The sequence below is a fragment of the Drosophila willistoni genome (assembly GCF_018902025.1).
Source record: "Drosophila willistoni isolate 14030-0811.24 chromosome 2L unlocalized genomic scaffold, UCI_dwil_1.1 Seg72.1, whole genome shotgun sequence".
NCBI classification, from domain to species: domain Eukaryota; kingdom Metazoa; phylum Arthropoda; class Insecta; order Diptera; family Drosophilidae; genus Drosophila; species Drosophila willistoni.
In genome coordinates, this window is record NW_025814049.1 from 1,465,974 (window position 1) to 1,493,947 (window position 27,974).

Sequence of the window (27,974 nt, forward strand, 5' to 3'; positions counted from 1 at the left end):
ATGTTTTAACTAGTTTGTGAGCTATATTTCTAGAGTATTCATTTGCATTCAATTGGCGACCTTTAAAGAATTAAAAGTTATCTTTTAATGCCATAATCTTAGCTAAGTTAGTCCACAGTTAAAGTTAAATCATGTTATTAAGTTTTCCTTGCTCTGTCTGTATGTGAATTATTTAATCTGCTAAATCTCATTGTAGTCAATGAAAATTCAAAAAGAAAAGTTTAAGTTCTCGCAATTTGTCCAATTCAAAAAGGAAAGTGTAAGTTTTTCTCAAATGTTTAGCATAAAAACCTAAAATGAATTTAAAAGTGAAACAAAATTGAAAATTTAAAGTCGAAAATTGAAACATTTTCCTTTCCTTCGGCACCTCAATCACAATCAGCAGTGTTAATGTGTGTGTGAGCGTGTGTGTCTGAGTGTGTATATCCTGTTCACGTGTCTACATCTGCTGTGGCTCTTTTTTGACAGGCTTCATTGCAAATTGTGGCCCCGCCTTTCTTCCCACTCGTTGTTAGCTCCTTTTGTTGTTGCTGCTGCTTTTTTATTGCTTCGCTTTTTTCTTACATTTCTTGCTGGTTGTATGAAATTAAAGTTTTCCCTTTTTTTACCCCGCCCACCAAAAAGGGATGATGGAAGGAGAAAAAGAGGAGGAGTCAGTAAAAAAAAAGAGAAGGCATGAGAGTTTTTGGGGCTTTTCATTTATAACTGTCATATGCAGGCCAAAGATTGTTGCTTTCCTGCTGCCTTTTGCATTTCTGTGTATAAGTGTGGTGTGTGTATAAGTGTGGTGTGTGTGTGTGTGTGTGTGTGGGTGTGTTGTGTGTGGTGTGTGTGGTGTGTGTGTTTGATGTGCAACAGTCGGTCTACATCTACTTAATCATATGTAATAATTAATTTTCATTCTGTTTTTTTGTTTTTTGGGGAGTTTTTCCTTTGTGTTTTTCAAGTTTAAGTTCTTCTTTCTATTTTGTTTCATTTTACTTTTCTTTTTGCTGTTTTGTTTTATATAATGAATTTCGGTTTTTGGTGTTTTTTTTTTGTAATTTTTTGAATATTTTATTTAAAGTCATTTCATTTGTTTTTTTTTGTTTTTTCGTTTTTTTTTGTTGATGTTGTTATATGCGGGGAGAGTTGTTGGTTTTTTTTTTCCATGTTCTCATTATTTTTTTCTTTAATGGTTTTTTGTTTTATATATATATATATGTAAATACGGTAACATAATTTGTTTTATGCTAAATTTAAATTTAAATTGTTTTACTTTCATTTGTATTATTATTATTAAAAATTTAACCATCTTTTGCACGTTCTTCTCCGTTTTTTGTTTTTATTTTATTTTTACGGTTTTATTTTTTGTTTTTTCTTTCTTGCACTAAAAACTTAGCATAAAAATTTAACAATATATATATATATATATATATATGAATATATATATATATGCATGTATATGTATATATCGATTTTGTTTTATCTTGTTTGTATATATACCATTTATTTCATTAATTATCTCGATTAACTTAACTTGCTTGATTTATTTCCATTTTTTTTATGCTGTTGCTAACAAAGATTTGTTTTTTATTTATATTTTCTATTACATTTTTGTTTTTAATTGTTTATGCCAAGTTTGAAAGCTGCTCCCTTGCTTTTTGTTTGTTTTATCATTTACTGTTGGTTTTATTTAACTTTTCTGTATATAAATTAAACCTAAAGTTTTTTAATTTCCTATACATATATATATTTTGTATATATATATATGAGTTGGTGTATATATATATATATGCTGTGTGTGTGTGTTTGAATGGAGATGTGTGTGTGTCTGTGTTGCTTGTTTTTTTGTTTTAAGGCCAAAAATCGTAATTTGTAAACTTATTTTATTACGTTCTTCCCGTTTAAAGCCAAATAAAATGCATCAATTCTTTGCTAATCAACTGAACAAGGTCCTTGAAGGGGGCAGAAGGAAGCAAAAATTATTATTAAGTCGATTTAGGTCCGACTTTGTTTTGTTTTGTTACTCTAATTCGGCTGTATTTCTCCTTTATTTTATTTGTAAGTCTCTACTCTGCAATTCAGATTGATCTATATGATGAATACCAAAGTAAAAAGTTTAAATATGCATTAAAGAAACAATTAACTTAAATGAAACACTGAAAAATATATATTAGATTATTTTTCCAAGTGTTTTTGGTTCAATTCAAAAGTTTTAAATATTATTTAGAAATCAAAATCTAAAGCAGACGAGGAAAGAGAGAGAAGGAAACATCAACAAAGATTCATGTTAAATTTCTTAAAACTTATTTAAAGTCTTGAAAAATTGAGTGAGAAATTTCCTTATAAATCTTGAAAATCAGGTAAAGCAGGTAAAGAAAAGAGGGCAAAAATTCAAATGACTAACGAAAAAGATCTAAGATCTAAAGATCTTTACAACTTTGATCGATATTTAAGCCTTTCAAATCGATACAAAAATGGGTTAACTAAATAATATTTAATGGCATATTAATAAATATTTAACGAAATTAAATTGGCGATCCCATTTGGATCTTTATAAAATGTTGACCATAGAAAACATTGGTCCTAAAGGAGTCAACAGAGTTAATAGTTGTCTTCTAAACTAAAACAGACAAACATTGAAAAAGAAATGGAGAGAGAGAGAGAGAGAGAAAGAGAGAGGAGAAAGTAATAGTTTACTTTTTAAGTAACAACGCGGAGTAACAACCAAATTAAAAAGATTGACAAATATTTTTGGAAAAATTTTCTATCAGTATTCAATATTGTGTGTGTTTTTGGAATTGCAAATGGTTTTATTATAAATCATTTTTCATTTAATTTTTCAACATTTGATTTCTTTTTTGTTTTATTTGCATTTAAAATTAGAGTTTTGTTTCTTTATTAAATGTATGACCAAAAATTGTTTGCTTGATTTTTGTTTTTTATTTTTGTTTTTGATTTTTAATTTAGATACAAAAATTGTAGCTTTAGCTTAAATGTGAGAGGGGGGAGGGGGCGATCCAAGGGCAAGGGGTTAACAGGACCTGGGAGTACGGGGGGCGGGGGATATTCATATAAGACACACCAATTATCACCTACTATCCAAATGTGTTTTTTTTGTGTTTGTTTCATTTTGTTTTCTTTTTTTTTTTACTTTAAGCTAATTAAACTAAGTTTATTTTGTAATGTACGCATGTGTGTGTATGTGTGTCTCTGTGTGTGTGTATATGTATATATATATGCGTGTGTGGTGTGTGTGTGTGTGTGTGTAACGTCTTTGTATAGTCAGTCGAAAATTGTAACCAGCTTCAACCAAAAGATACATTTCATTTGCCTTTTGTCTTTCTTTAAATTTTTACTTTTGTTTATTGTTTATTTAAATTTTTTCCTTTAATTTTTTTTTGGTTAGGTTGAAGGTCCAGGGTCAGTCCGTCAGTCTGTTTTTGGGAGTTTCCTTTTTTTTATCTAAATTTAATTTTGTTTTTTTTTTTGTAATTTCCTTGTTTTTGTTTTTGTTGTTTTAAAACATAAGTTTTAATTATGCGTATATCAAAAATGTTTAATTTCTTTTTACTCAAAATTTTTATTTTCTACAAAAAACCTTGGAACCGGATTGGGATTTGCCTACCATATATATATATATATATATATATATATGTAAATGTTTATATATGTATATATATAAAAAATTAATAATCGTAATCGTAATTGTAAATTGTAATCGTAATGGTAGTTATAATTAATAATAATAATAATAATAAAAGTTGTGTTTTCTTTTTCTTGATTTTTTGTTTTTCTCTTTGTGTAAAAACAAAAATTATATATTGCATACTTTTATGTGCTTGCTTGTAAAAACGTAACATAACATAATCATTTTGTTTTGATGATTTAAAGAACACATTTTCCGAGATATTCGATATTTTGTTTTTTTTGTTAATGTTTACATAAAAAGATGATAAAATATTTATATATATATATATATATGTATATGTATATATAATACACATTCCTGTTGATGAGGCAAAGACAACCTAGGCAAAGGATTTCTTTAATGAGGAGCGGAAACGGTTTGAAGTGTGAAAAAAGTCTATGAAAAAGATGTTGAAAAAGTTGATTTGTTGGTTGTATTTTCTTTTGTTTTTTTTTGTTTAAGTACTTAGTGTGAAAATATGAAAAACTATATATATATATATATATATGTATATATATATTTGTATGTATATATACCAAAAGATATTTTGTATATGCCCTTTCCTGTTTTTGTTGTGTTTTGTTTTGTTTTGAAAAATGCATTTTCATTTGCTTAAGATTTTCCTTTGAAATGCCTTTAGCATGCATGATAAATGTGTATGTGTGTGTGTGTGTGTGGGTGTGTGTGTAAGTGAATCCTTGGCCAGGATCACATCCTTGGTTGTATGCTAGCTTAAATGATGATAAAGTTGTCCTTTGTTGTTGTTGATGTTAAATTGTATTGTTATTCATTTTTATTTTATTTTTCTTGCTGCAGTAGATGGGATCCTTTTAGTCCTCCAGCTGCTGCTGCTGCGGCATTAAGGTCATCTCCAGCGTACATCCCTCTGTATTAGGATTCACATCCATTACATCCTGATCTGATGTTGATGTATCCATGAACTGCGGCTGCTGCGGCTGTTGCTGCTGCTGCGACTGCTGCTGCTCATCCTCCTGCTCCTGTTGTTATGTCAGATCCTGTTGTGAATCTATCGAAAACAGTTCCTTATACAGAGCCGGAAACACAACATTCGGATGCTGTTGTTTAAATTTGCTCAACGCTTCCATATGTAAAATTGAAATGTCGCTGCAAAAAACACAAACACAATTAATCATTCATTGTGTGATGGGGGGAAGGGTGGGTGGAATTCAATAGGTCAACTCACCGGAAATTGGGTATATTATTCAGCAATGTGTCCAGCACAGTGACATCGCCTTTGAGCGGCGCATGATTCGTTTCCAGCTCTTGCCGTATTGCATTCATGCTCAAATTGAAAAGCCTCTGTATTTCCGTATTACCTCGAACTCCATTGCGCTCTACAAGAAGGAGATCGATTAGTAGACGAATATATCACTTTTAGTTAGAAGTGATGACTAACCCGGCCAGAGTAATACAAGACTCTGATACAGCGCCAGTTCAGTTTCAGTCAGTTTTAGTTCGGCTATCGATTTAGCCGTTTGGAAAATGCGCGACACTAGACGCATCTCCTCCGAATCGGATGTATAGAATGCCTCCTGAGGCAGCAATACATCACCATATAGTACAGCATTCTGTGAGAGATCTAGCAATCTGGACATACGGACAATTGCCAGCTCAAATGAGCCCGTCTTTAGCAGCAATATCTGTAAATAGAACGTCAATTTATTACCATTTGATTACCATTTCCAATTGAGTTAGTTTAACTTACCTGATCATCCTGACTCAGTCGCATAAAGCCTGGTATAAGCTTAGCAAATTCGATTATATTTTGTATCATTTGTGTAAGCTTCTCGGCACAGTCTAACCAAAGTTCCTCTTGCCCCAGATTTTTATAGTAGATAATTCGTGAAAGGTCCTGCATATAAATAATTTTATTACAGTCTACTTTTAGGCAGAGAACTTGGAAAGGAAAAACTTACCTGCGGCTTTCGAAACATGTCATGCACAGCTTCCAGTTTGGTATTTGTGTTGGCATGCGCCTCAGCCAGAGTTTTAATCAACACATCATTGATATCGCCATCCGCTATTGGAATAATTAAGAGAAAAGGCGTTTAGATTTATGGATTTTTGATATGAATGGAAAATTGTTGACAAACATTTTAAGTCTAAAATCCTTAAGTTCCAAGGAAAAATGGAAATCTAAAAGACGTATCATACTAAAAAAGAGTCGTGAGACTGTTTTTTTTTCAAGTTATTGATAACTTGAAGGGTAAAAGAGTAAAGTTTGTGACTGATTTTCCTGTTTTTTTTTAGTTTTACTATTGATAAAAACAGCGCTAGATTTCTCGATCAGTTCTAGGAGCTCAAGATCTTACTTTTCATACTAAAAATAGGATGGGAATCGGATAAAAGCATAGTAAGACGACATCATTCTTACCAAGTTGCGAATTATAAGTGGCTAAAGTTAAAAACGCAATCAATGCATTGGAAAAGTTTTTAAAAGCAAAGTGTTTGATATTTTAATGACAAAAATGTCAATTTGGCAACAGAAATGTTTTTTTAAGCGTTTTTTTTAAGTGTATTGAGGCCATTATAGAAAATCCGCGAAATTCTTTCTTAAACCAGTTGAGAATTATAAATGGTCTAAGATGAAAACGTGAAGAAAGCAAAAGTGCTTGATCTTGAAATGAAAAAAAATGTGAAAAAGTCACGAAAAATCTTTTTCTTAATAATTCCTTTGTATATTTTCCCTTAGAATTTGTAAATCTTGTTTTCTTGCCAACTTACCATGACTAATAAATTCGGGATCAATCATTGTACTGCGGGGCTCATATGTAGTACTATCCACATAATCGGCCGATATATCATATTGCATTGTCTGTTGCGGCGTTACCGATGCCGAATAGCCATAAGGACTTCCATAACCCACCTCATTGTTTGAATAGCCGCCGCTGTAGCTGAGTGAGAATTGTGGACAAGTAGGAGAAACCAAAGTGGCCGAGATGATGAAGTAGAACACGTAGTGGAAGGAAGAGGAAAAGAAATGCGGGAAAAATACAAAAAAATGGTAATTAGATAGAGCCGAGTACATTGACGTGGAATTGTATCATTTTCGGTCATCATACTGCACCTATTGTAATTATTATGATGCAACTGATCGCTGCTCGATGGCGTCTGCGTATCGTAGACCGAACTATCGGGCGCTGCATCACTTTGGGCTCGCATCTGGGCACGATGGAAACGCACCTCATCCTCAACCTTTTCACGTTGCTTCTTGGACATCCTGCCGAATTTTACAGCTACGAAACACAAACAAAAAACCCCAATTAGTGCAAAAGCATTGGTCAATACGATGGGTCGGGTTATTGACCCCCCTCCCTCCCCTGTCTCCCATAATACATACCATCACGACTCATTCCCAATTTTAGGCACTTTTGCAGTCTACAGTATTGACAGCGATTACGATTCACACGATCCACAACACATTGTTTATTGCGCGGACATTGATAATTCACCACAGAACTTTGTGATCGACGAAAAAATCCTTTGCATCCCTCGCATGTGATGACGCCGTAATGCACGCCCGATGATTTATCGCCGCAAACTTTGCATGGAATTATTTCAATTTGAGCTGCAAAGAAGCAAAAAAAAGAAAAAGAACAAAGAAGTTTTAGAAACTGAGAACATCACCGAACAGTTGCTTTGCCATTGTCTCTTATGAGGTTGCCTCTTGAGAAACTATTGCGCAATATGTACATGAACTCCACTGCCAGCAAGACACTTGTCCGCCCCTAGACAATGAATGGTGTAACCAACCAACCAACCGACTGGCAGACGGATAACAGACAGCAGCTGTTTGCTTTTCCTATGCACTGCAAATCCTTTACAATTTTATGAGGCAAAAAGCAATTGCGATCTATTCATCGACCATTGATTCTAAATAGGCCTACAAATATACACTAGACTACGTGGTTTTCATATTAAAGTTTATCACAATACAAAATGCATTATATGAAACCATATATATTTATATATATGAATAATTCCTTATGAAATGAGACATCTTAAGGATGAAATATACACTAGACTACAGTGAACATGGTTTTATTCAGCTTTTAAAGTTTAAACACAGTTAAAATTTTCCAAAAATCTATTTTCCTTTTGACATTATCATAACGTAATTGTATTCCATTAAAATTTCTAACCAATTAGATATATATTTTTAAGGATTTAGCTTAATTTGTAGCGAATAAATACTTTAAGATATTTAACTGAATTTGTAAGAGATAAATATAATAATATCTTATAATATTAATATAATAAGATCAGGTCTTTAGTAAACTTTTTTACATACTATAATAAAAGTGGTTTTTCACCACCTACAAGATTACGATTTCTTAACTGATCAGTCTCAAATTTTTTTGAAAATCTTCAGTAAATGTCGATAATAATAATATCGGGTTTAATTAATAATAATTTTCAAATATACACAAGACTTTCAAGTTGGTTTTACTAAAAAAGTTCATTAGAACTGGTTAGTTAGAATTTTTTTAAATATTTGAACCTAACAATACAAAAATTGCTCTTGATTTGATCTTGAATTGATCTTTTGAGTATCGTTATAATTGGCGTTCACTATATGTAACTATATGTATATGTGAGCCCAAAAATTGATCAAAATTAAAATTTAGATGTGTTTATTTTTACAAATAACACTGGAGATTGACAAACTTTATGGAATAATATAATTTTAATGTTTAAGCGATGCCCTTAAAAACCTTTCAAGGAATGAAATTAGATATTATTTTCAAACAATATTTTTAAAATTTGAAAACTTTGTGTCATCAAATCTTGATATCAACAAATCTTATAAAGAATGTAAGATTTTCAATTCTAAACAGGGCAAAAAGGTCTTTAAATGACCCTATATCTTCATGCAAGCGGCAAAACTTTAATAAAAATGATTTTTTGTTAATCATTCTAAAAATGTTTAACCTATTGTGTAAAAGAATCGATCACATTTTCGATTTCGACTAAACCAATGAAATCGCGATGGCCTATATAGATTTTTTATAAAGACCTTCGGGACATTATTTAAAGAAGTAACCTACTTTATCATTGACGCTCTAATTTACTCCTAAAAGTAGTGACATTAAATTATTAATACATTAAATTATTGAACAAAAATTAGTTTGGTGTAATGAAATACTTTAAGAATAATGTCCTAAAGTAAATTTAACCTAAAGTATCAACAAATAGGTTAAATTTGAATAATAAACTACTGCAGAACATGGTATATACTGTAAAAAAAGGTAAGTTACAGTAACTAAGCATTAAACGAAAAAGACCTAAACTGAGAAGAATTGCAATTTTTGTTGCCCAGTGTTGAAATGTTGTGTGTAAGAGAGAGTAGGAGAGGGAGAGCAAGTGTGAGAGCAGCCTATCTGTCGCAGTCGTCGTCGTTGCGTCGCTGCCGTCTGGCAAAGCGCTGCTGCTGGTTGCCTACTGCTAGCTATTGTGTAATCTAGGCGCTTTGCGTATTTACCCACGAGGATGAAAGATGCGCGCTGAACCGAAAGCAGACAAACATAGACGCAGCAGCAGTCGCAGCAGCCGCAGCAGCAGCGCAGCTAACGTCACAGCCAGCGGCAGCAATGTGGTTCAGCCTAGCACAGCTTGAAAAATGTGCCAAGCCGCCGTTGTCGTCGTCGTCGTCGTCGTCGCAATGGGGAGGTGGAGAAATGTGTGTGACAGATGATGAGCGCACAACGGGAATGAGTAACTAAAGAGTTTGTTCCACTGTATGACTGCTTGTCCGTCTGTCTCTCTGTCTGACTGTCGTCTCCTTCTATGTGTGAGTGAGTGAGTGACGGAATGAAATGTTTTTCAAGTGTCAATGAACTTTTCCAACACGGCAGTGGCAGTATCTCACAGCGGGCACTCACACACACAAACACACACACACACACAAATACACACCCACAGAAAGCATTCTCAGTGAGTCAAGAAGAAAAAAAGAAAATAAAAACATATTCAAAAGAAAGTTCTTACTCTTTAGGTGCTTGCTCTTAAAAATTTCTCTCTCTTAATTATGTTTTCTCTCTCTCGCTCTTTCTATTTTCCTCTCTGTGAGCTGCCTCGCTACTGTTAAGAGAGACTGTATGTGGGGGAAATGCAACAAGAAGAAAAGAGAGAGAGAGCAAGCGAGAGAGAGGTAAACTCAGACAGATACAATTCAGTTGCAGTTGCAGTTGTTGTTGTTGTTGTTGTTGCTGTTGTTGCGTTTTTCAAATGTATGTCGTCACCACAGTAAAGCAGAACCGAAGATGGTCTGTGCGAGAGGCCGGGGCGGGGGCGGGTGGTCTTTGTGAACGCAACTTCACTTCACTTAAAGCGCTTGAAAGTTTCTTCTACGACAAAACGTGAACATAAATCTTTATCTGCTTAGGCCTAAAGTACAGCTATAGAAAATGTATGTGATAAGACGCTTAAGAGCCAACAACAACAACAACAACAAAAATGCATTTAAATGCACTAGAATACAAGAAGAGAGACACAACACAACGAGCGAGTGAGTGCGAGAGTGAGTGAGGAAGAGATTTACCGCTACTCACTGCACACTGCCTTCTAACCAATCAATAAACTGAACTTACCTAAATGAATTAAACAAAATGCAATGGAAAACTAAATAAATACTACACATACATAAGCACACACATATGTTAATATTATTCAGGAAATTTTTTTGCTCCCTCTTATTAAATATTTATTTAGTTTGCCAGCCACCAAGTTAAAAAAAAAAATTAGGTCAAATTATAAATTTTATTTACATAGAAATATTTTAGTTGAATTTTTTTGTGTTGTATGAAGACAACAAATAACTTTATGACATACTTTTAAAAACTAATTTGCTTCTCACTTTCATACTTCAGTTGTCGTTGTTGTTGTTGTTCTTGCTTTTAGAACCAATGGCAAATATTTGTAGAATTTTGTATTTGTCTAACGCTTTAAGAAGAAAGATATCATAGACAATATGACGGGGCATTTGAAAGATATGTGTAGATATATCATTTGCCACAGCAGCTACTACAGTAGGTTAAACCTATGTGGGTTTTCCTCAAACATCGACGCCTAATGTTTAATAGAGTTTAAACAAGAGAATGCATTAATCGTTTTGAAATTAACATAGTAATTCATATATAAAATTCTTTTAATTTACCAAAAGATCATCATAACATAGAGGAAAATATGTTTTTTTAAATTGATTATAGCTAACAGTAGGAAGTTTTTAATTAGATTAATTAATTAATTCAATTCACTTTGAAATTTCAATTACTTTCATGTTTTTGTACAAAAATATGACTCTCAAGCCATCGGCAAGTGTTGAAAAACGTCTTAAAAGCGGAAGTGAATAAAAGTTCTAGCATGTTTCAACACTTTGAATCAAATAGACTCATGGGTTTTAGTTTTTATAATACTTCGCAAATGCTAATATACATATTATTAATGTATAATATTAATTTATTCAAATTTTAATTGAATACAAAGGAAAAAAAGTTGTTATAACTCATGAAAATGAATATAACTAACTTTTTGACTTCACTAAATTAAGAAAAATGCAGCAAAATAGTTAATAAAATGTATGAGAATATTGTAATTACATACATATGCATATAGAAGAGCAAGAAAGATAGAGAGAGAGAGAGAAACTATATGTCTTAATTTTGACTTTTTTGAAATTTATTGCACCTGCTCTTTAAGCTTCAGGTGAATCTTCCAAAGAATCAACATATTCTTAGACTTTGTTAAGGAATATTCTTCACTACCAAAACTGGTTGAGAATTACATTTAAGTAAAACGAAATAAAACGTTAACAAACCTTTAACCAATGATTGAAAAGTTTCTATTCTATTTGGTATTAATAAAAAGTAGAAGCCATTGTTTAAATGTAATATTAACAATACTTCAAAAATTAAGTTTCAAAATCGAATTGAACTACACATTGATTGAGGATGTGTAATCCTACCAACTGATGCTGGTTTGAAACTCACAAAAAAATCACACCCTCCCCATCATATCATATTCATTCATTAAGAAAAACAAAACAAAAGTTTTTTGTTTTAGTATCACATAAATATCAAGTATACGCCTAGGTTTTCGCATGAAACAAGTTACAGTGGCGAATATGACTACGTGTGGAAAAGCCAAGCAGCAAATTTGCCAACACATAAATTATACACTGAACTGAACAATAAAATATATATATCTGCATATATATGTATATATGTATATTCAGAATGGGGAAAACGTTGAAATTTGTATTTCTTTCTTTCTGTTGTTGTTGTTTTTTTCTTATTGTTGCATTTTTGCATATGCAATTCATTTGAGTGCCTGTGGGGCTTTCTTTTTGCCTTCTTTCTTTTCTTTTTTTTTGTGAAGTAGAAGTGGGAAAGGGGGCGAAGAAGGGGGGGGTTCAGCAATAACCAGAAGTCAAAATTAATATGTTCTTCTTTATTGCAAATGCAGGCACAAAACGAAAAGCAGCAACAACAACAACAACAACAACAACAACAACATTAACAACAGCAAAAATGCATATAGATATTTACATACACACACACACACACACACACACAGACATACAGAGAGACAGGCAGACAGTCATATATACATATACACGAAAATTAATATGCAACGACATGTGCGAAAAAAAAGAGATACCCAAATACCATTGGATGGAAGAGAAGGTAAAGGAGTGAAGTGCGGAGTCAACAGAGAGGAGAAGTGCAGCGGCCGTGCTGCATATGATTTGCAGTTTCTTTTTTTTTTTTTTTGGTTTTGTTGGCACTGCGGCGAAACTGAACGGCAAAGTCAAATAAAATAACAATAATAACAGGCAATGTTACAACAAAAAACGACAACAACAAAACACCAGCAAAAGATAAAACCTACATAATACCTCCAGGCACATTGGTTTAATATACAAACATAAAATGTGCGCACAATTTGCACCTTTTGTTATGACTTGACAGCTGTTTACATAATTTCACAGTGATTTAAAACATTCAATTGTTGTAGATTTAAAATTTTAACAACTTTTTTTATACCACTCAACTTTGTAGAGAGCTGCAAAAATGCTTTCAAAATGATATGTGAGACATTCAATCTCATAATGAATGGATTGAATGAGTCAAAAGAATTGATTAATTGTTAAACTTATTCATTTATTCAACTCTTGTCTGAATTGAATAAATATATTAGCGAATAACAAATGAGTACACTGAGTTGACCTACTACGGATATGAGTGTTATGAATAAGTCCATTCGATAAAACTCATTCAATAAATAAGTGAATATACTTATACAATTTCAAAATATTTAGAGTACTTTCATTTGATTATATAGATTCATTCATTTACACGCATTTATTACCCATATTAATTCCTATACTGACTTATGTTTAACATAATAAGTATTTATATACTCAAATGATTGTTAATATTCAGAGTACATTCATTTGGTTAGATAGATACATACATTCATTACACATATTGATTCATATACTCATTCATATCCTGCCCTATCTTCATAATTTCCATAAATTCATTAAAATACATTTACATTTATACAGTACTTGAATGAGATTCATTTATTCTCACATAAATTCATAACACAAATTCATTTTTATACTCATTTACTCAAAATTCATTGAATTAAATGTTCATTAATACAGTTTATAAATGTCTAAATCTTTTTCATGCCAATATGGGTATACAGTACTGTATTTAGACGAATTAAAACTATCAATAGTTAAAATGAATTGAAATATAAGTAGAATGAGTTCGATTAAACAGTTCATAACAGAGTTATTCGACTTAATTCAATTCGAAGGTATTCATTTTAAAGTCTTTTTCTCTAAATGTATAGTTAAATCATTTAAGCTCGTTACTTACACTTATTTATGTCTCCAAAATATCCCAACTATTTAAATTGCTTGAAAAATATGTATTAAATTTAAGGACACATTTTGATTTAAATTTAAACCACGGTAACTGCCACTATTGCCGCAGAAGCCACAGAGAGACGAAAGCTTCAAGCCAAAATGAAATCAGCCAGCAGCCAGAGCAGAGCAAAGCAAATCCAACCAAAGCAGCGCTGTTAACGTAGCAGCTGCTGCCTCGGTCTCTGCCTATTGCACAAGTTGTTGTTCGGCACGAGCTCTGTACGAGCTCTCGGCAATTCGCATTCGCAAAAAGCATTCGCAAAAAGTGGGTCAGCTAGCTAAGGGGTCAATGCACCAACATATGTGTGTGAGCGAGCGAGAGCCCAACGAAGAGAGAGAGAGACAAAAAAGAGTACAAGAGAACACCAGCGAGAGAACTGCCAACGCCAACACAAACACATACACTAAGAGAGAGGGCAAGAAGCTTTTTGGCTCTCTCTCTCTCACCGTTGTGTGTGTGTTTGCGATTCTTTTGCCGCCAAGTTAATGCTAATAGAAAACCCGTTTTTAGCTTTCACAAGTGAAAGAGGGAAAGAGAAGGAGAAGGGAATGCTTTGGTTGGGCTAGAGGGGGAGGAGGACGATTGGGGCTGAAGCCGGCTGTGCAAAAAGCAACAAAAAATGCCGTTAGACACAGTTGAAGCATTAGCATGTTTTGGCTACGTAATGTGGCGCTTTCTTTTCTTAGTTTCCCTCTTCTTAATTCCGCTATCTCTGCTAGCTCAGAATTTGCCGTTAGAATTTTGGTTAAAGCCACAAATTGTTGTTGTTGTTTTTGGTAAATTTCATTCAAAAAATGTTGAATAAAATAATAATACATAATAATAATAACAATATTATAACTGAATTTTTGTTTTTTTCTTCTTTTTACGCCAAGTTATGCTAACGGTTTGCTCTTCGGTCCGGTCACTGCTCGATTCTTTTTTTGGCCATGTCGAATGACGATGATGATGTGTAATGTTTACATTTCGCACTCGCTTGCTCTCTCGCTCTCTCACTCACTCTTTCTCTTTTGCCCATTCTTTCTTTTATTGGCAACAAAAGAATCTCGTCATAAACAAATTTCTGGGGGCCTCAACTCGCCGCCAGAGTTGATTGACCCACGAAAAACTGAAAACGGAATGAAGCCCGAATGCAGAAGTTCTTTTTTCTCATGTCTCATGCCAGACAGAGACAGAAAGATACAAAGAACAAACAGAGGCTGTGTGTGTGTGCAAGGGAGAGAGAGAGAGAATGTGAAACATTTCACACAAATGATGTAATTTGTTCTCACTTCTCCCTACGGCTTCCCCTCCCCTCTCAAACCCATCGCATTTGTCAGTGCGTGTTTCTGCATAAATAAAAATTTATTAATTTCTGCAAAATAAAACAAATGAATGCTAACTGTAAATCTATATAGGTGTATAAACGTATGTAGAGATCTTTATAGCCTGCCTGATTTCACTTTACATCCCACATGACGTATGCGTAATTTACAATATTGTTTCGCGAATATCACGTATACGTCGCTCCCTACACGTGACGACGTTGATGAAAGGCAAATTGAGAAGATTTACAAAAACAAAAAACAATTCATTACACAAAACAAAACAAAAAAAAGGCTCACCAATGAATCATTTTTTTTTCGACAATATTTATTAAAGGTAGTAAATTGTTATTATTAGGAATAAAAGGTGTATTACAAATTGGTGTGTCTCATCCAAAAATATACAACAGAGACGCGTGTAAATACTTAAATTCCCTTGTATTTTATATTATTTTTGTTCTAGCATCGTCTTGGATATCGAAATTCTATACCCCAGTTCATTTTAGAGGTAATGTATCGTTTAGTTTTTTGATTATGTCTGATTTTGGAATGAACTAAACAATATTTTGAATGGTTTTATATTTAAACTCCTAAAGGTAAAAGTTTTATAGGGTATTAATTGTATAAAGGACCAAATTTACTGAAAGACACGTCCTAGTTACTAGGTAGACTAACTCCCAAGTTTATGTATTTTCAAACATTGCCCTAAACCGTTTATGGAATTTGAGACTAATTGAGAAATTTTAGACTATTATTAAAAAAAATTGGTTTATAACAAATATTAAACATTTCTAAGTCACAGAAATTGAAACCTTTCAAAATTTCCAATGCTTCTTTCTTTGAAATGTGTTAGCTCTCAAGAAGAATCTACCAAACTGGGCAACTGCTTCTATTGTATGTAATTCTAAGGCTGTCGGAAAGTGTATAAAAAACTTCGTTGTTCCTTGTGATTGAGTGGGAAAATCCATTAAAAAAAAGTTTGACATTCTAATGCAAAAGTCCATTAGAACAATGGAGGGAACTGCATCAACATCAACATATACATATGTACATATATATATATGTAGAAGTAGTGTTTAAGTACATATATCTATGTATGTAAGTATTTTGCACTTTGTAGTTATGCATGTCTGGAATGTTTGTTGTTTTTTTGTTTCTTTTTTACAAAGCTTCCCCTCCCTTGGATTTTATGAAAAAAAAGTAGGCCTAGGCATTATTTATGCACGCTTCAAATGCAGCAACCAACAACAATAACAACAACAACAACAACAACATTGAGTACCCAACATAAATGCAACTCAACTCAAAATGCAAAAATACAAAAAAAGAAATACCTTGACAACCTCAAAAGCCACACACAAAGCAAGTAAGTTGACTCTTTTAGTTGGTTTATTTTCTATTTTTTTTGCGCAACATTTGCACTTAAATAGCCAATTATTTATGGTATTTAAGTGTATATTTTGTTTTTGGTTTTTGGACTAGCAGCAGAAAGAACTCGGCATCAAACTCGACTTTTTGGTGCACATTTTGTGAGTTTTGCAGGTTTTTTTTTGCCAACCATTTTCGGGCCAAAAATCAAAACAAAAACGAGATTTTTTCAAGTTGAGCCGGGGAACAACACAACAACAACAAAAACTAAACGAACTTTGCCTCGAAGCCATGTAAACACACACACACACAAACACATACTATATAATATATATGACTATATATCAGTAACTGCATCTGCATCAGTATCTGTAACTCTGTGCATTGGTGTGTGTGTGTGTGTGTGTCTCTCAGTATTAGAATTCTTAAAGAAAAATCCATTCATTGTCGTCGTCGTGGTGGAAATCAAGTAAAGTGGAAAAACTCGTTTTTCCAAAAGCTGCTAATTGATAGTGTTTTTTTTTTGTTTTTTGGCAGGCGTTGCATTTGCCACTGACAAAATGTTACTAAAAAAAAAGACAACTCCCAAAGTATTCACGATGCTTAAGAATGAAAAATACTGCAAAAGATTCGACTATACAACATCTTGATGATTATGACCAAGTTTAAGTATTTGCCATTTTGTTTTTGTATGAAACTTCTTCTTTTTATACTCTTTGATTAGTTTTTGTGATAATGTTAGGAGTTTTGATGTAGTAATGAAGTATTTGGCTTTAATTGTTTTGTATGTTTTCCTAATAAAAAACTTTAAAAATGCTAAGAAAAAATATAAAATGCATCACAAAATCATTTGCTACTTGAATTTGTCTATTGAACTATCTGTCTTCTCACATATACACTGAGAGAAAAGTTAAAAAAAAACCTCACATATTTTTTATATATTAAGGCTATGTACATATAAGTCCGAAACATTATTAGCAAGAAAATTTGATTACTTATATTATTTTTATTAAAATTTCTATATAAAGTTTCTTTTAAATTAAGATCAAAGCATTATATCAATTAAAGATATATAGCTTAAGGCCTAGTAAGAAAATTGGCTGTAATATACAATTACATTATAAATAAATAATAATAAATAATAAATAAAGATATAATAAAGCAAACATTTTATATTGTTTATGCCTTTTTGCCTTACATTTTACACAATTTATCTGAAATTTGCAAACCACAGACAAAATATTGCCAACTAACCCTAAACCAAACTAAACCTCAACTTCATGTAGTCCCAATCGATAAAACCAGTCACTAGTTAGTTGTAATTACACTAAACTATCTATACAAATATAGCAGGAAACTTTATCTTTTTGGACCTATAAAGGATTAGCTTTTTGGACTCTTTAAAGAGATCACAATCAAGCTAAAGTTCATACTAGTTTCACACTATTCATAAATGTTACGTATCCGCCATGTAAACCATATAATTTAAAAATCGATCTAGTTTTTAAATTTAACATTCTTCTCGTTGCTTTATTTGCAATATATTTTTATTCTGTACCTAAATTGTTTACTTCATTTGCCATATATTCCTATTCTTTACCTAAGTTGTTAAACATCTTTAGCCTCAACTTCTTGTTTGCAATTGCTTTAGTGCATTTTGTAATTTTAAATTGATTTATAAATTAAATATCACACTTCTTATAATCAAAAAGGATTTGTAGAACCTGCTCTATCATCTGTTCAAAATCCTAAGTCAGAGTCCTAAAACGTTTTAACTGGTATGAAATTCTCTAAAGCTTTTTTATATAAATTCAATATATTATTGCTCCTAATTTCAATCAATTCTTTCAAACTTACTCACTTTTAACTCACTTTTAATTTAATTTTAATTAATTTTGAGATAAATTACTTTAATTTGTTGCTTAAAGTTTATCTAGAGAATTCACCCAAAAAAAAAAGTTTTTGCAAAAGGGTTTTCTTTCTCTCTTTTGGCTTAAATTTTGCAGTGTAATAGCAACAACAATAACAAGAACAACAACAAAATGCAGTATTCAACTTTTGTTTTTCCACTTTATTTTTCTTTTTTTTTGTTGTTTTTTGTTGCTGTTGTTGACTTCGGCTGGCTGGCTGTTTGGTTGGTTGGCTTGGCTTGGTTGGTCGTCTCATCATGCAATTCAACTCTGTGTGCCTTGTGTGTGTGTGAGTGTTGTGTGTACTGTGTGTGTGTGTGTGTGTGTGTGTATGTGAGTGTGTGTGTTTGCCGCGGCGCACTAATATCCGTCCTTGGCTCGTCTGTTCAACTTTGTCCCAGTTTTTCGCATTTTGTTGGCGCGCTTTGCCTCTAACTTGGCGTTGCATTTTCATGTTGCTGTTGTTTTTGTTGTTGTTGTTGTTGGCGCTGCTGCTGCAAGAGTGTTAGTGTGCTGCGGAGAGCTATACAAATATACTTATTTTAGTTGTATATGTATAAGTGTGTGAGTATTGCTATATATTCGTCTATTCATTTGGCGACGCGACTCAACACTACTCAACTCAAAATGCATCTCCTCTATGTCTTCCCTCTCCCTCTCTTCGTTTGTGTGTGTGCGTCTGTGGGGTCTGTTTGTGTCTGCATTGTGGGGCATATGCAATCTTTTATTTGCCACACACACACCAATATATATAGAGGTATAGAGGCTCACGCACAAAAAAAATATATATATATACGTTTAACTATTCGAAGAGTTGCATAGATAAGATACGCAGCTGCCATTTGATGTAAGTGATGGGGAGGGGAGCATCGAGAGAGGGGGGAGGGGCTGCAGGGACATCATCTCACTCATGCATTTCATTTTAGTGTCTACTTTATAATTACTAGAATAACAAAATATTATTGCATTATTTTCTATATGCACACATAATAGAAACGTTTGTCATTTTGGTTAATATTCGTTTTGTTTTTCTCTTTTTTCGTTCATTATTATGGTCATTAGTTGAGTGGTCTATGCCGATATTATGTATTTAAATATTTTTCTGAACGGATGTGGACATTATATGCAATTTATTTTCTATGTGCAATTAAATCCATGTAACTGAGACTGCAGACAAAATGGATTGCACAGACAAACAAATTGTTTATAGATTGAAAACTTTTTAAATACAAAATTTTATGGATATTAGTCTGAAATGAGCTGTGACTACAAACAGTTAAGGATAACAATTAAGTGAGCTTTTCAGAGGTCAAAAGATTAGGCGAAGAAAAAAAATTTGCTTTTAAGTAATTCCAGTGCAAAATATCAACTTAAAAGTTGTCCAAAGAGTTGAAATTTATATCCTGGATAAAAATGAGTCATCTTGAAACTTTGTCATGACCCTTAAATCTTTCAACAAACAGTTTTCATCAAATACTTTTGACCTTTTGAAAGTTTTAGACATAAAACGAATTCCTCAAGAACTTAGTCATTATGAAAAGACACTTGACTCAAATTTTGCCAGGAAAACCTCAGGAACTTTCTTGGAAATTATACTTTTATTTTAAACCCAAACCAAATTTATAAATACTTTTCATTCAAGTTCTCTGAAAGGAATAACAAACTTCCTTTAGGTATCCTTGAGAAGTTTTCTCAACTCTTTTTAGATATTAGTCTAAAGCATAAACTATTCATCAGTTTTAGCCATGTTTTTGGCTTAGAAAACGGTAGGAAAACCTAATTATTACCGAATTTTTAAAATTTCGATGCGAATTATTCTCTTTTCTCTTTCGATTAACACAATAAATGTAATCTTAGATGAAATTTTTGAAATAAACACATAAGAAAATAAAATTTATAAGAAGTTCCTTCTTGTCCTTTCATTTTTGTAAATTAAATTTAAAATAAATTAAATTTAAAATATTGGCGACATGTAAATAGACCTTCTATCTTTTTCTACCTCTTTATACCATGCACCCATAGGGTGAAATGGTATATTAAAGTCGCCAAAATGTACGTAACAGGCAGAAGGAAGCTTCTCCGACCCTATATAGTATATATATTCTTGTTTTAAGTTTTTAACAGAATAAAAGGACAACATTTAGAAGTAATTCCCTGAAAACGATCTCCAAAGGAAGAAAAATTTAAAAAAAAGAAGCCAATGAAGTAAAAAAAAAACAGACTGTTGAGTTTTTCTTTTATTGACCTCGAGCAAACCTCTAGCAAACAGAAGGTTTGCTAAATACAACAAATTTGAAATCAAAGATTTCTAATTTTTCAATTCTTGGACTAAGACACCTTATAATCAACGTTGGACAACTGTTTGAAGAGTTTCTCTGCTGGCTATGTATGAGTTCAAGGTGGCTTAGATAAACTTATCTCTGTATAAACCCATGAGGCTTAGCTACAGAAGCTCCAGAGTTTTCCATCTAATTCTAAGCTAATTCAAATTCAAAATGAAATCAACAACCAAATGAAGTAAAGATCATTAAATCATCTATATGTAAAAGTCAACTTTAAAAAAGGGCAACTCCTATTCCTAAGTTGTCATTCATATTTCATTTAATTTAATTTTCTTATTTTAGTTTTGTTATCAAATTCTTTGTTTTGTTTTGTTTTTTTTGCTTTCTGTTTTCTATTTAGTAAGTATATTTATTGTACATGCATAGTTGAAAGTCTTGTCTATGGCATAGCATTGAAGTATTGGCCTTATGACACACATTCTGTGGTTAGTAGTAAGTGGTCTGGTTGGCTTATCTCCCGATTATACACTCGTAGACGTAGTAGTTGTAGTTGTGTGGTTTTAGTAGTAGTAGTAGTCGTAGTTTATTTATTTATAAAAGAGACTGAAAGAGACTTTGATTTTCTAGAAGTCACACAAAGGAGACGGACATGAAACATGAGGACAATGGCAAAATTACTAATCTTAAATTACTTTGGAGAAGTACAGTATAAAAGTAATTAAACTATGGCTTATCTTTATGATAAGTTTGGTTTCAAAAAAAAAATCAAATGTATAGTTCATTGAACTTGTGAAAAATCATAATTACTCATGCGTATGTACATATTTACATACTCGTATCTATGTAAGTTTCCATAAATTATCAACAAAAAACTATTTCAATGTGGTTTCTGCATTGTTTTCTAGGACAAATGCGAATGACCTGGCCATTCCGTAATACCCCAGTGGAGTGGAGTCTCTACTATAGTCTACGAATACTATTTGCTTCCAGCCCAGACAGCGAGATAGATATATATATATATTTCTCCAAAAAAATATTTGCATGTTCCATATACATGAAACCACACAGAGAGACAGAACGACAGATAAACAGACTTTCGGCTATATTCGAATTGGAATAGGAATTTCCATGCCAAAATAACAACAACAAAAACTTAAAGTTTGTATTTTAATGAGTTATGAGTGCAAAATGTGGGGGATGGGCTGAATGATATATGTATCGAAATATATAAGTTTGCTTGTATTTGCTCATCTGTTTGTATATTACAAACATCTGTCAAACTATTGAGCTCAAAAGAAGAAAAAAAACTATATAAACACTTCAAAGCCAGGAAATTGGTTTTCTAAGAGAACTTGGCAAAAGTTCTCAAAAAGTAAACCCCTTGTCAGAGTATTGAATACTTTTCGTCTACGCCAATGATTTTAACAGCAACAATCATCATGGGCAATAGAAATTTTACGCCATAATTGTCAAACAAAGAACTGGCCAAAGAAGTTTTCAGTACATGAAAAGTCATACACTGTGAGATAGGAAACTGGTAAGTGAATATAATTATCTTTGTTAATATATGATATTATTCTGACAATTATTTATACAATCTGACAGAAAAGAAAGTTAATTGTTTTATCTCTGTTTTTGAATCATCAAAAAAACATTTTCAATATGTTTTCCATAAAAATTAAACATTGTCCACGTCTGGATAGATTTTAAATATACTTAACTACAAAAAAATAGTTTTTCTTAACTATTTCTCAATTATCTTTTAAATAAATCGACTTCTAATGAAACAAAAATAGTTTTAGTATTTCTAATTTTGTGTCTTTTAAATATTTCTTAACAGTTTTTAAACAATAATGTAACTTTTGTAAAAAGAAGAAAAGGTTTCATATTTTTAAATATTTTATAAGAATTTTTTTATTTGTTTTATAGTTTTTATTTGAGTTTTATCCTTATCTCGAATAGTTTTTTGAATAAATAGACTTTTAAAAAGATAAAAATTTCTAAACTGTTTCTTGTATGTTTTATAATTATTTTTCTTATGTTTGTCCCAAAAACAGAATTTGAATTGGACTGAAGACTGAATTGGAAGATAAACAATATAATAGTTTGGTTTTTGTAGTTATAGTAATAATTATTTTCCAATGTTTTGTTTTTCATAGTCTAATTGATTCATTTTTGAAGCACAATTCTCTAAATAGGATTTTTATACTACTTTGTTGTCATTTTAAAATTATTCCTTACAATTATTCCTTATGAGTTTTATAAACGGAAAACCCTTAATTTTGGAATAATTTTCGTTTTATAAGAAGAATTGAAACAGGATTATATTGTATATTTAAGCTATATTTTAACAAAAAAACTTTTTTTTTTTATTTTGTTAAGATTAACAAGAAAGAACTTCTTATATGAAAAAAACATTTACAAGAAAGCAAAAATATTAAAAATCTTTATTTAGATATTTAATAGATTAATTTGGGTTCTTACAAAAATTAAACCTTAGATAATCCTTTGTTGCTTTATTCAATATTTATAATATTCCAAATCAATTTGGAAAAGCTACCAAAGAATATAAACAAAAAATGTAAATTTCTTACATTTTTCTTAACAAATTTTGCGCTCAGTGTACTATTTTTGTTTGGACCAAACGGTGGAGGGAGGTGGGGGAAGCTCCGGGGCGTTGCTGAGGCAGTCAGCAGCTAGTGGGGCGATAAGCTAGCAACAAAGTAAGAAATCCACACAATCACTCACTCTAACACGCTGGCCGCCCCTTTCTGTCTCTCTCACACTGTCTCCCCTTGCCCCCTCTCCCACATCTAGTTCTCTCTCTCTCTTCTGCTGCCCACTGTTAGTGCATAAATTTGTGTGTAAATAATAATTTCAGTTTGGTTGAACGAACAACACAAAAAAAAAAAAAAAAGAAATAAAAGCCATAGAAAGTCTTTCATTGTGCGGCTGATGTTGTAATGTGCGTGCCTCTGCTGACGCTGGCTGCGACGCGTCGCTGCGCTCCCGCATAACAGGCAAGAGCAGCGGCCGCGGCGTCAACAGCAACTAACGCACGCATTCCCACTCTTTCTCTCTCTCACTCCCGCTCTTGCTCTCTGGCGTATCTTTGTGAGTGAGTGTGTGTGTGTGAATGTATTGTGCGTGCCGAGTTGAATGACCGCCGAAAATTAAATTTTTTGTCGATTTTAGACTTTTACTCTATGTTGACGTTGATGATGATGATTGCGTGTGACTGTATGAGTGTGTGTGTGTGTGAGTGAGTGAGTGTGGGGGCTCACTCTCCCTCTATCCCTCTCTCCCTTCCCACTCAGTCATTTGCTCTCTGTTTCTAGCATTTTTGTAGCTTTAGTTTTAGTTTATGTATGTATCTCGCTCGCTCTCTCTCTCCCTCCCGCACCCTCTCCCTCTGTTTTTCCCTATCGCCAGACCAAATAGTGAAGTGTTGTAGGAGTAGAAGAAGTTGGTGGGGTGTTGCCTATGTGGTGGAAGGGAGATAGAAGAGAGCGGGGGCAATGTTTTTTCTGTCTCTCTACGTGTGTGTGCGAGTGTGTGTGTGTGTTTGTGTGTGCCTAGACTTTACAATCAGCAGGCAGCCCGCAGCCAGCAGCAGCGAAAAGCATTTCACTTCGACAACTTTTTTTCGGTGCTTCTTTCTTTCTTTTCTTCTGTCTTTCTTTTTTTTTTGTGAATTTATATTGTTGCTGCTGCTCCTCCCCCTTGAATTCTCCCCCCGCACTCTCTCTCTAGCCGTCCCTTGGACATAGGGTCGATCGTCACTCATCGTTTTGCTTTCGTTGTCAACTCTTTCGCTTTCTGTTTACTTCGCATTTCTTTCACTTTACTTACCACTTTTTGTTTTTTGTCTTTTGACTTTTTGGCAAAGTGAAAATTTTCATAAAGTTGATTTCTGTTGTTTTTTTTTTCTTTTTTTTCGACCATTTCTTTTTTCGTTGCGGAAGTCATAAAGGCAAATTGCTGCAGACCACAAAAAATACAACAACAAAAAAGGCAAAAAAGAAAAAGTCCAAGCAACCCTCTCGATCAACCCCTCCTTGCACTTCCCCAAGACCCCCCCTCCCCATGTCATCAAGGTGTATATTATGACTTGGCATTAATTGCCAAATATTAACTTTTTGTGCTTTTTATGGGGCCAGGCAACAACACGAAACACGCAATACAGATCCAACAGATTTGTGTTTTAAGGGTAAAACTATTAAGCGGCAGAGAGGGATAGAAATTAATAGTGAGGGGTTAAGCGGTCAGAGGGTAGATTTCCTATTTACCATAAGCCTGACAAATCTTTATTAATGATGAAAGTTCTTTGAACTCCTAGAGAAAGCATAACTAAAATGCTAACGCCTCCTATTAAAAGGGTCTAAAAAAAGAACAAAAAGTGGTCAACGATACCAATTTGGAGTACATAGACCTGGTCTATATATCCCAAAAGCCCTGTTCCGCCTGTATTAACTTCTTTATTATGCCTTTAAGTAAAATGGATGTTTTATTAGTTGTTAAAATTCAAAACTTAATAAATTAAATGTGCTGTGAGATAGTTTAGTTCGTCAATTTTTGGCTTAATTTATTATAACATTCTAGAATCTAGATTACCAATTTCTGCAATGAAATCTCAAATTTTAATGTCTCTATAGTATGATATTATTGATTTTGATAAACTTTTCCAACTTAATTTGAATAAATAGCCAATATATATACAGAAGATGTATTTAGTATTCTGCTATCTCTTTCTAGATTCCACTCAGCATCTTCAAAATTGTAATTTACTATCTAATTTATCGATAAATACTTATCAATACTTAACATTACTTAACTGTAACTAAAAGTAAAAGCTTGACAAATTAATAAAAGATATTTTTTGGCGCCATCTTATCAAAAACTCTTCTTAACTTATCCTTAAGCCCAAATACCAAAAAGTTATGCCTCTATATAATAATCTCTTCCTAGTCGGTGGCTAAGTGGAGACCTATTAAATCTACAATTCTGTTGTTCTCGAGTTCGAACCCCGACGTAGGTGGAGTATCCCCCTGATGAAGCAATACTAATAAAAGGTAGTTTCGTCGGGGAGAATGGAAACGATTGTGGATAACGAATAATATTTTTTTTCTACATATATAATAATCTAATTAGTCCTTATGTCTATACAATTTATGATCAAAATAAAGGACAATACAGATTGTTTTAAATGATTTCTATAAAGATTTGCTATCAATTCGTAAAAAGTTTATTAGTTTTTGTAAAACCCACTAAAACCTCTTGAGATTTTAAGTCTTAAATTTTAGTAACAACTAATTGGAGCTGACAAAATTTTCCAAAATTTTAGAAATCTGTTTAAGTTGAGAAAAAGTGAATCAAACATTTTAATTATAAAGAATTTCACAAATCATTAACAATTCTCATTAATAATAATTTTTTAAAAAATTTCTATCTGTGCCTTAAGAAACTTTTAAGTGTTAAAGGGTTAATGACTTTAAGCAACAATAATTAAATGTTCTCAGCCAAAAATAACAAATAAATCCACAGTTATCTAAGGATTTTTAATAAAAATAGCACATTAATTTTTATATAGTTAAGTCAAAAAGGTTTTTAAAACATTTTCCCATAAAATTACCGCATAAATTGAAGCTAAAATGAAATAATTTGACTTTTAATTCCTGAAATATCTCAGTAAATGCAAGCCAAGTGTTTCGTATATACAAAGGTGCTATATACCCATGTATATATATATATATATAAATACATATGTATAGTTTCATACATATATCTTTATCAAAATCAGGCGCCCCGTCATCGTCTTGGCCAAATAACTGATTGCCATGTCAAATTAGTTTAATTGTCAATGCAAAAATTCAACACCAATGCAAATACACATGTTCATCTGTGTGTGTGTGTGTTTGTGTGCGTGTGCCATAATGTTTCGTAATGTTGCTGTTTTTTTTGCTTTTTATTGTTGTTATTGCGTCTTTCTTCATTTACGAATTTCATGGATTTCCCTTTAAAATCATTTTGTTGAGAAACAAGCAACTGAAGTGACTTTCACTGCCAACAAACCAAACCAACCAACCGACCAAACGACCGACTAGCCGACCAACTGACTGACTGACTTCCATTATATTTCTTTTATTTCTGTTTTTTCTTTTATATTTCATTTGGTTTTTTGGCTCTTTTTTCGGTGAATGTTGTTAACTTGATAGTATTCAATTAAAAAAATTTAAGCAAACATTTTTCGTATGCAAAAATTTTGCTTGTTTTTTAAACGCTTTGAGCAACTTTTTGATTATTTTCTTTTCTTTTTTTTCGGCTGGTAACAAAAGCAGATGATTTGTATGGAAATTAAGGATTTCATTTATATATATATATATATTGAGTCTTGTTCTGGAGTCTTGTAATGGATTTCGAATGAATTTAGTATTGAAATTAATAAATGTTACGCTCAAAACTAAACTTTTCCATTGTCAATATCAGATCTGCAGTCAAAGAAGTAAAATTTGTCCACATAATTTGATGACAAAGGAGTAAAATTAGCACTTTTGATTTGGCATTCAAATTATTGACTTAATATTTGACGTATTAAACAATTTAGTAATAAACAATGAGTAATGGGCCCAAAACAGCCTTCAGATATATGAAAGTATCAAATGGAAAAGAATGAGACGAAATTTCAATCGCCTTGGCTATTTATTGTTTAGTTTTTGTGAAAAACATTATAATTTTCGGCGTGAGAATAGCTAAAACTAGCTCTTTTCAAGCTAAAGTAATGAAAGCAGTGTTGAAAGTAGTGTTGGAAATTACAAAATATTGCCAAATGTAACATTCCATTCAAAACTTCCTTTCCAAAAAGTGTTTAAAGAAAGAAAAAGACCTAAACTAAAAGTTTAAGAAATTAAAAAAACTCAAAAATGGGTGTTTATAGATTCAATTTTTCCCCACAAAGTTAAATTGAAATGTAATTCTCAAAATCAAATCATTATATCCTAAAGTAATGACGGCATACATATAAAAGTAGTGTTGAAAATTACAAAATATTGCCAAATGTAACATTCCATTCAAAACTTCCTTTCCAAAAAGTGTTTAAGAAAAGTTTAAGAAATTGAAGTTTATAGATTAAATTTTCCCCCACAAAGTTAAATTGAAATGTGATTCTCAAAGTATATATTTGTTTTTTTGAAACACACACAATAAAACGTTTCTTTTAATCCGAGTGATTGAGAAAACTTTGCTCTATAAGAAGTTTTAGAGATTTTTGTAGTTGTTCTTGTTGAATTGAATTTTGATGTTACCTTTGATGGAACCGCTTGAATTATTTTGTCCAGCTGCTGTTGGGGATTGGACGTTGCTTTGACCCAGATTATTTGCGTGTGCTTCCAGTTTTGAAGTGACGCTGCTCCACATGTCAAACATACGTTGCGTATACATAATTTTAGATCAATTGCCGTATAAAGATGACGCTGAAT

General features: G+C 32.3%; 1 protein-coding gene and 1 long non-coding RNA gene across 2 annotated transcripts; one reads left to right on the forward strand and one right to left on the reverse strand.

Moving 5' to 3' along the window:
• Nucleotides 1–4,201: 4,201 nt before the first annotated feature.
• On the reverse strand, nucleotides 4,202–27,974 carry LOC6646078 (probable nuclear hormone receptor HR3). Its single transcript, XM_047010416.1, has 9 exons — nucleotides 27,801–27,974; nucleotides 7,035–7,262; nucleotides 6,762–6,930; nucleotides 6,419–6,588; nucleotides 5,611–5,714; nucleotides 5,400–5,546; nucleotides 5,091–5,334; nucleotides 4,878–5,028; nucleotides 4,202–4,798 (listed from the first exon to the last, which is right to left on the reverse strand). The coding sequence occupies exons 1-9, from the start codon at nucleotides 27,934–27,936 to the stop codon at nucleotides 4,678–4,680; spliced, it is 1,470 nt and encodes a 489-aa protein (XP_046866372.1). The 5' UTR covers nucleotides 27,937–27,974; the 3' UTR covers nucleotides 4,202–4,677.
• Nucleotides 20,867–21,695, forward strand: LOC124460146. The gene is made up of 3 exons (XR_006954089.1): nucleotides 20,867–20,984; nucleotides 21,127–21,342; nucleotides 21,405–21,695. It is a non-coding gene; the product is annotated as an uncharacterized LOC124460146 (long non-coding RNA).

What these genes read in the sequence shown, in the direction of transcription:
- LOC6646078 (XM_047010416.1), bottom strand. Translation starts at nt 27,936, where the DNA reads ATGTATACGCAACGTATGTTTGACATGTGGAGCAGCGTCACTTCAAAA. An exon ending in TCCCGAATTTATTAGTCATG is followed by an intron (nt 5,715 to 6,418) that starts GTAAGTTGGCAA and finishes TTATTCCAATAG; the next exon opens with CGGATGGCGATATCAATGAT. An exon ending in TCTTGTATTACTCTGGCCGG is followed by an intron (nt 5,029 to 5,090) that starts GTTAGTCATCAC and finishes TCCTTCTTGTAG; the next exon opens with AGCGCAATGGAGTTCGAGGT.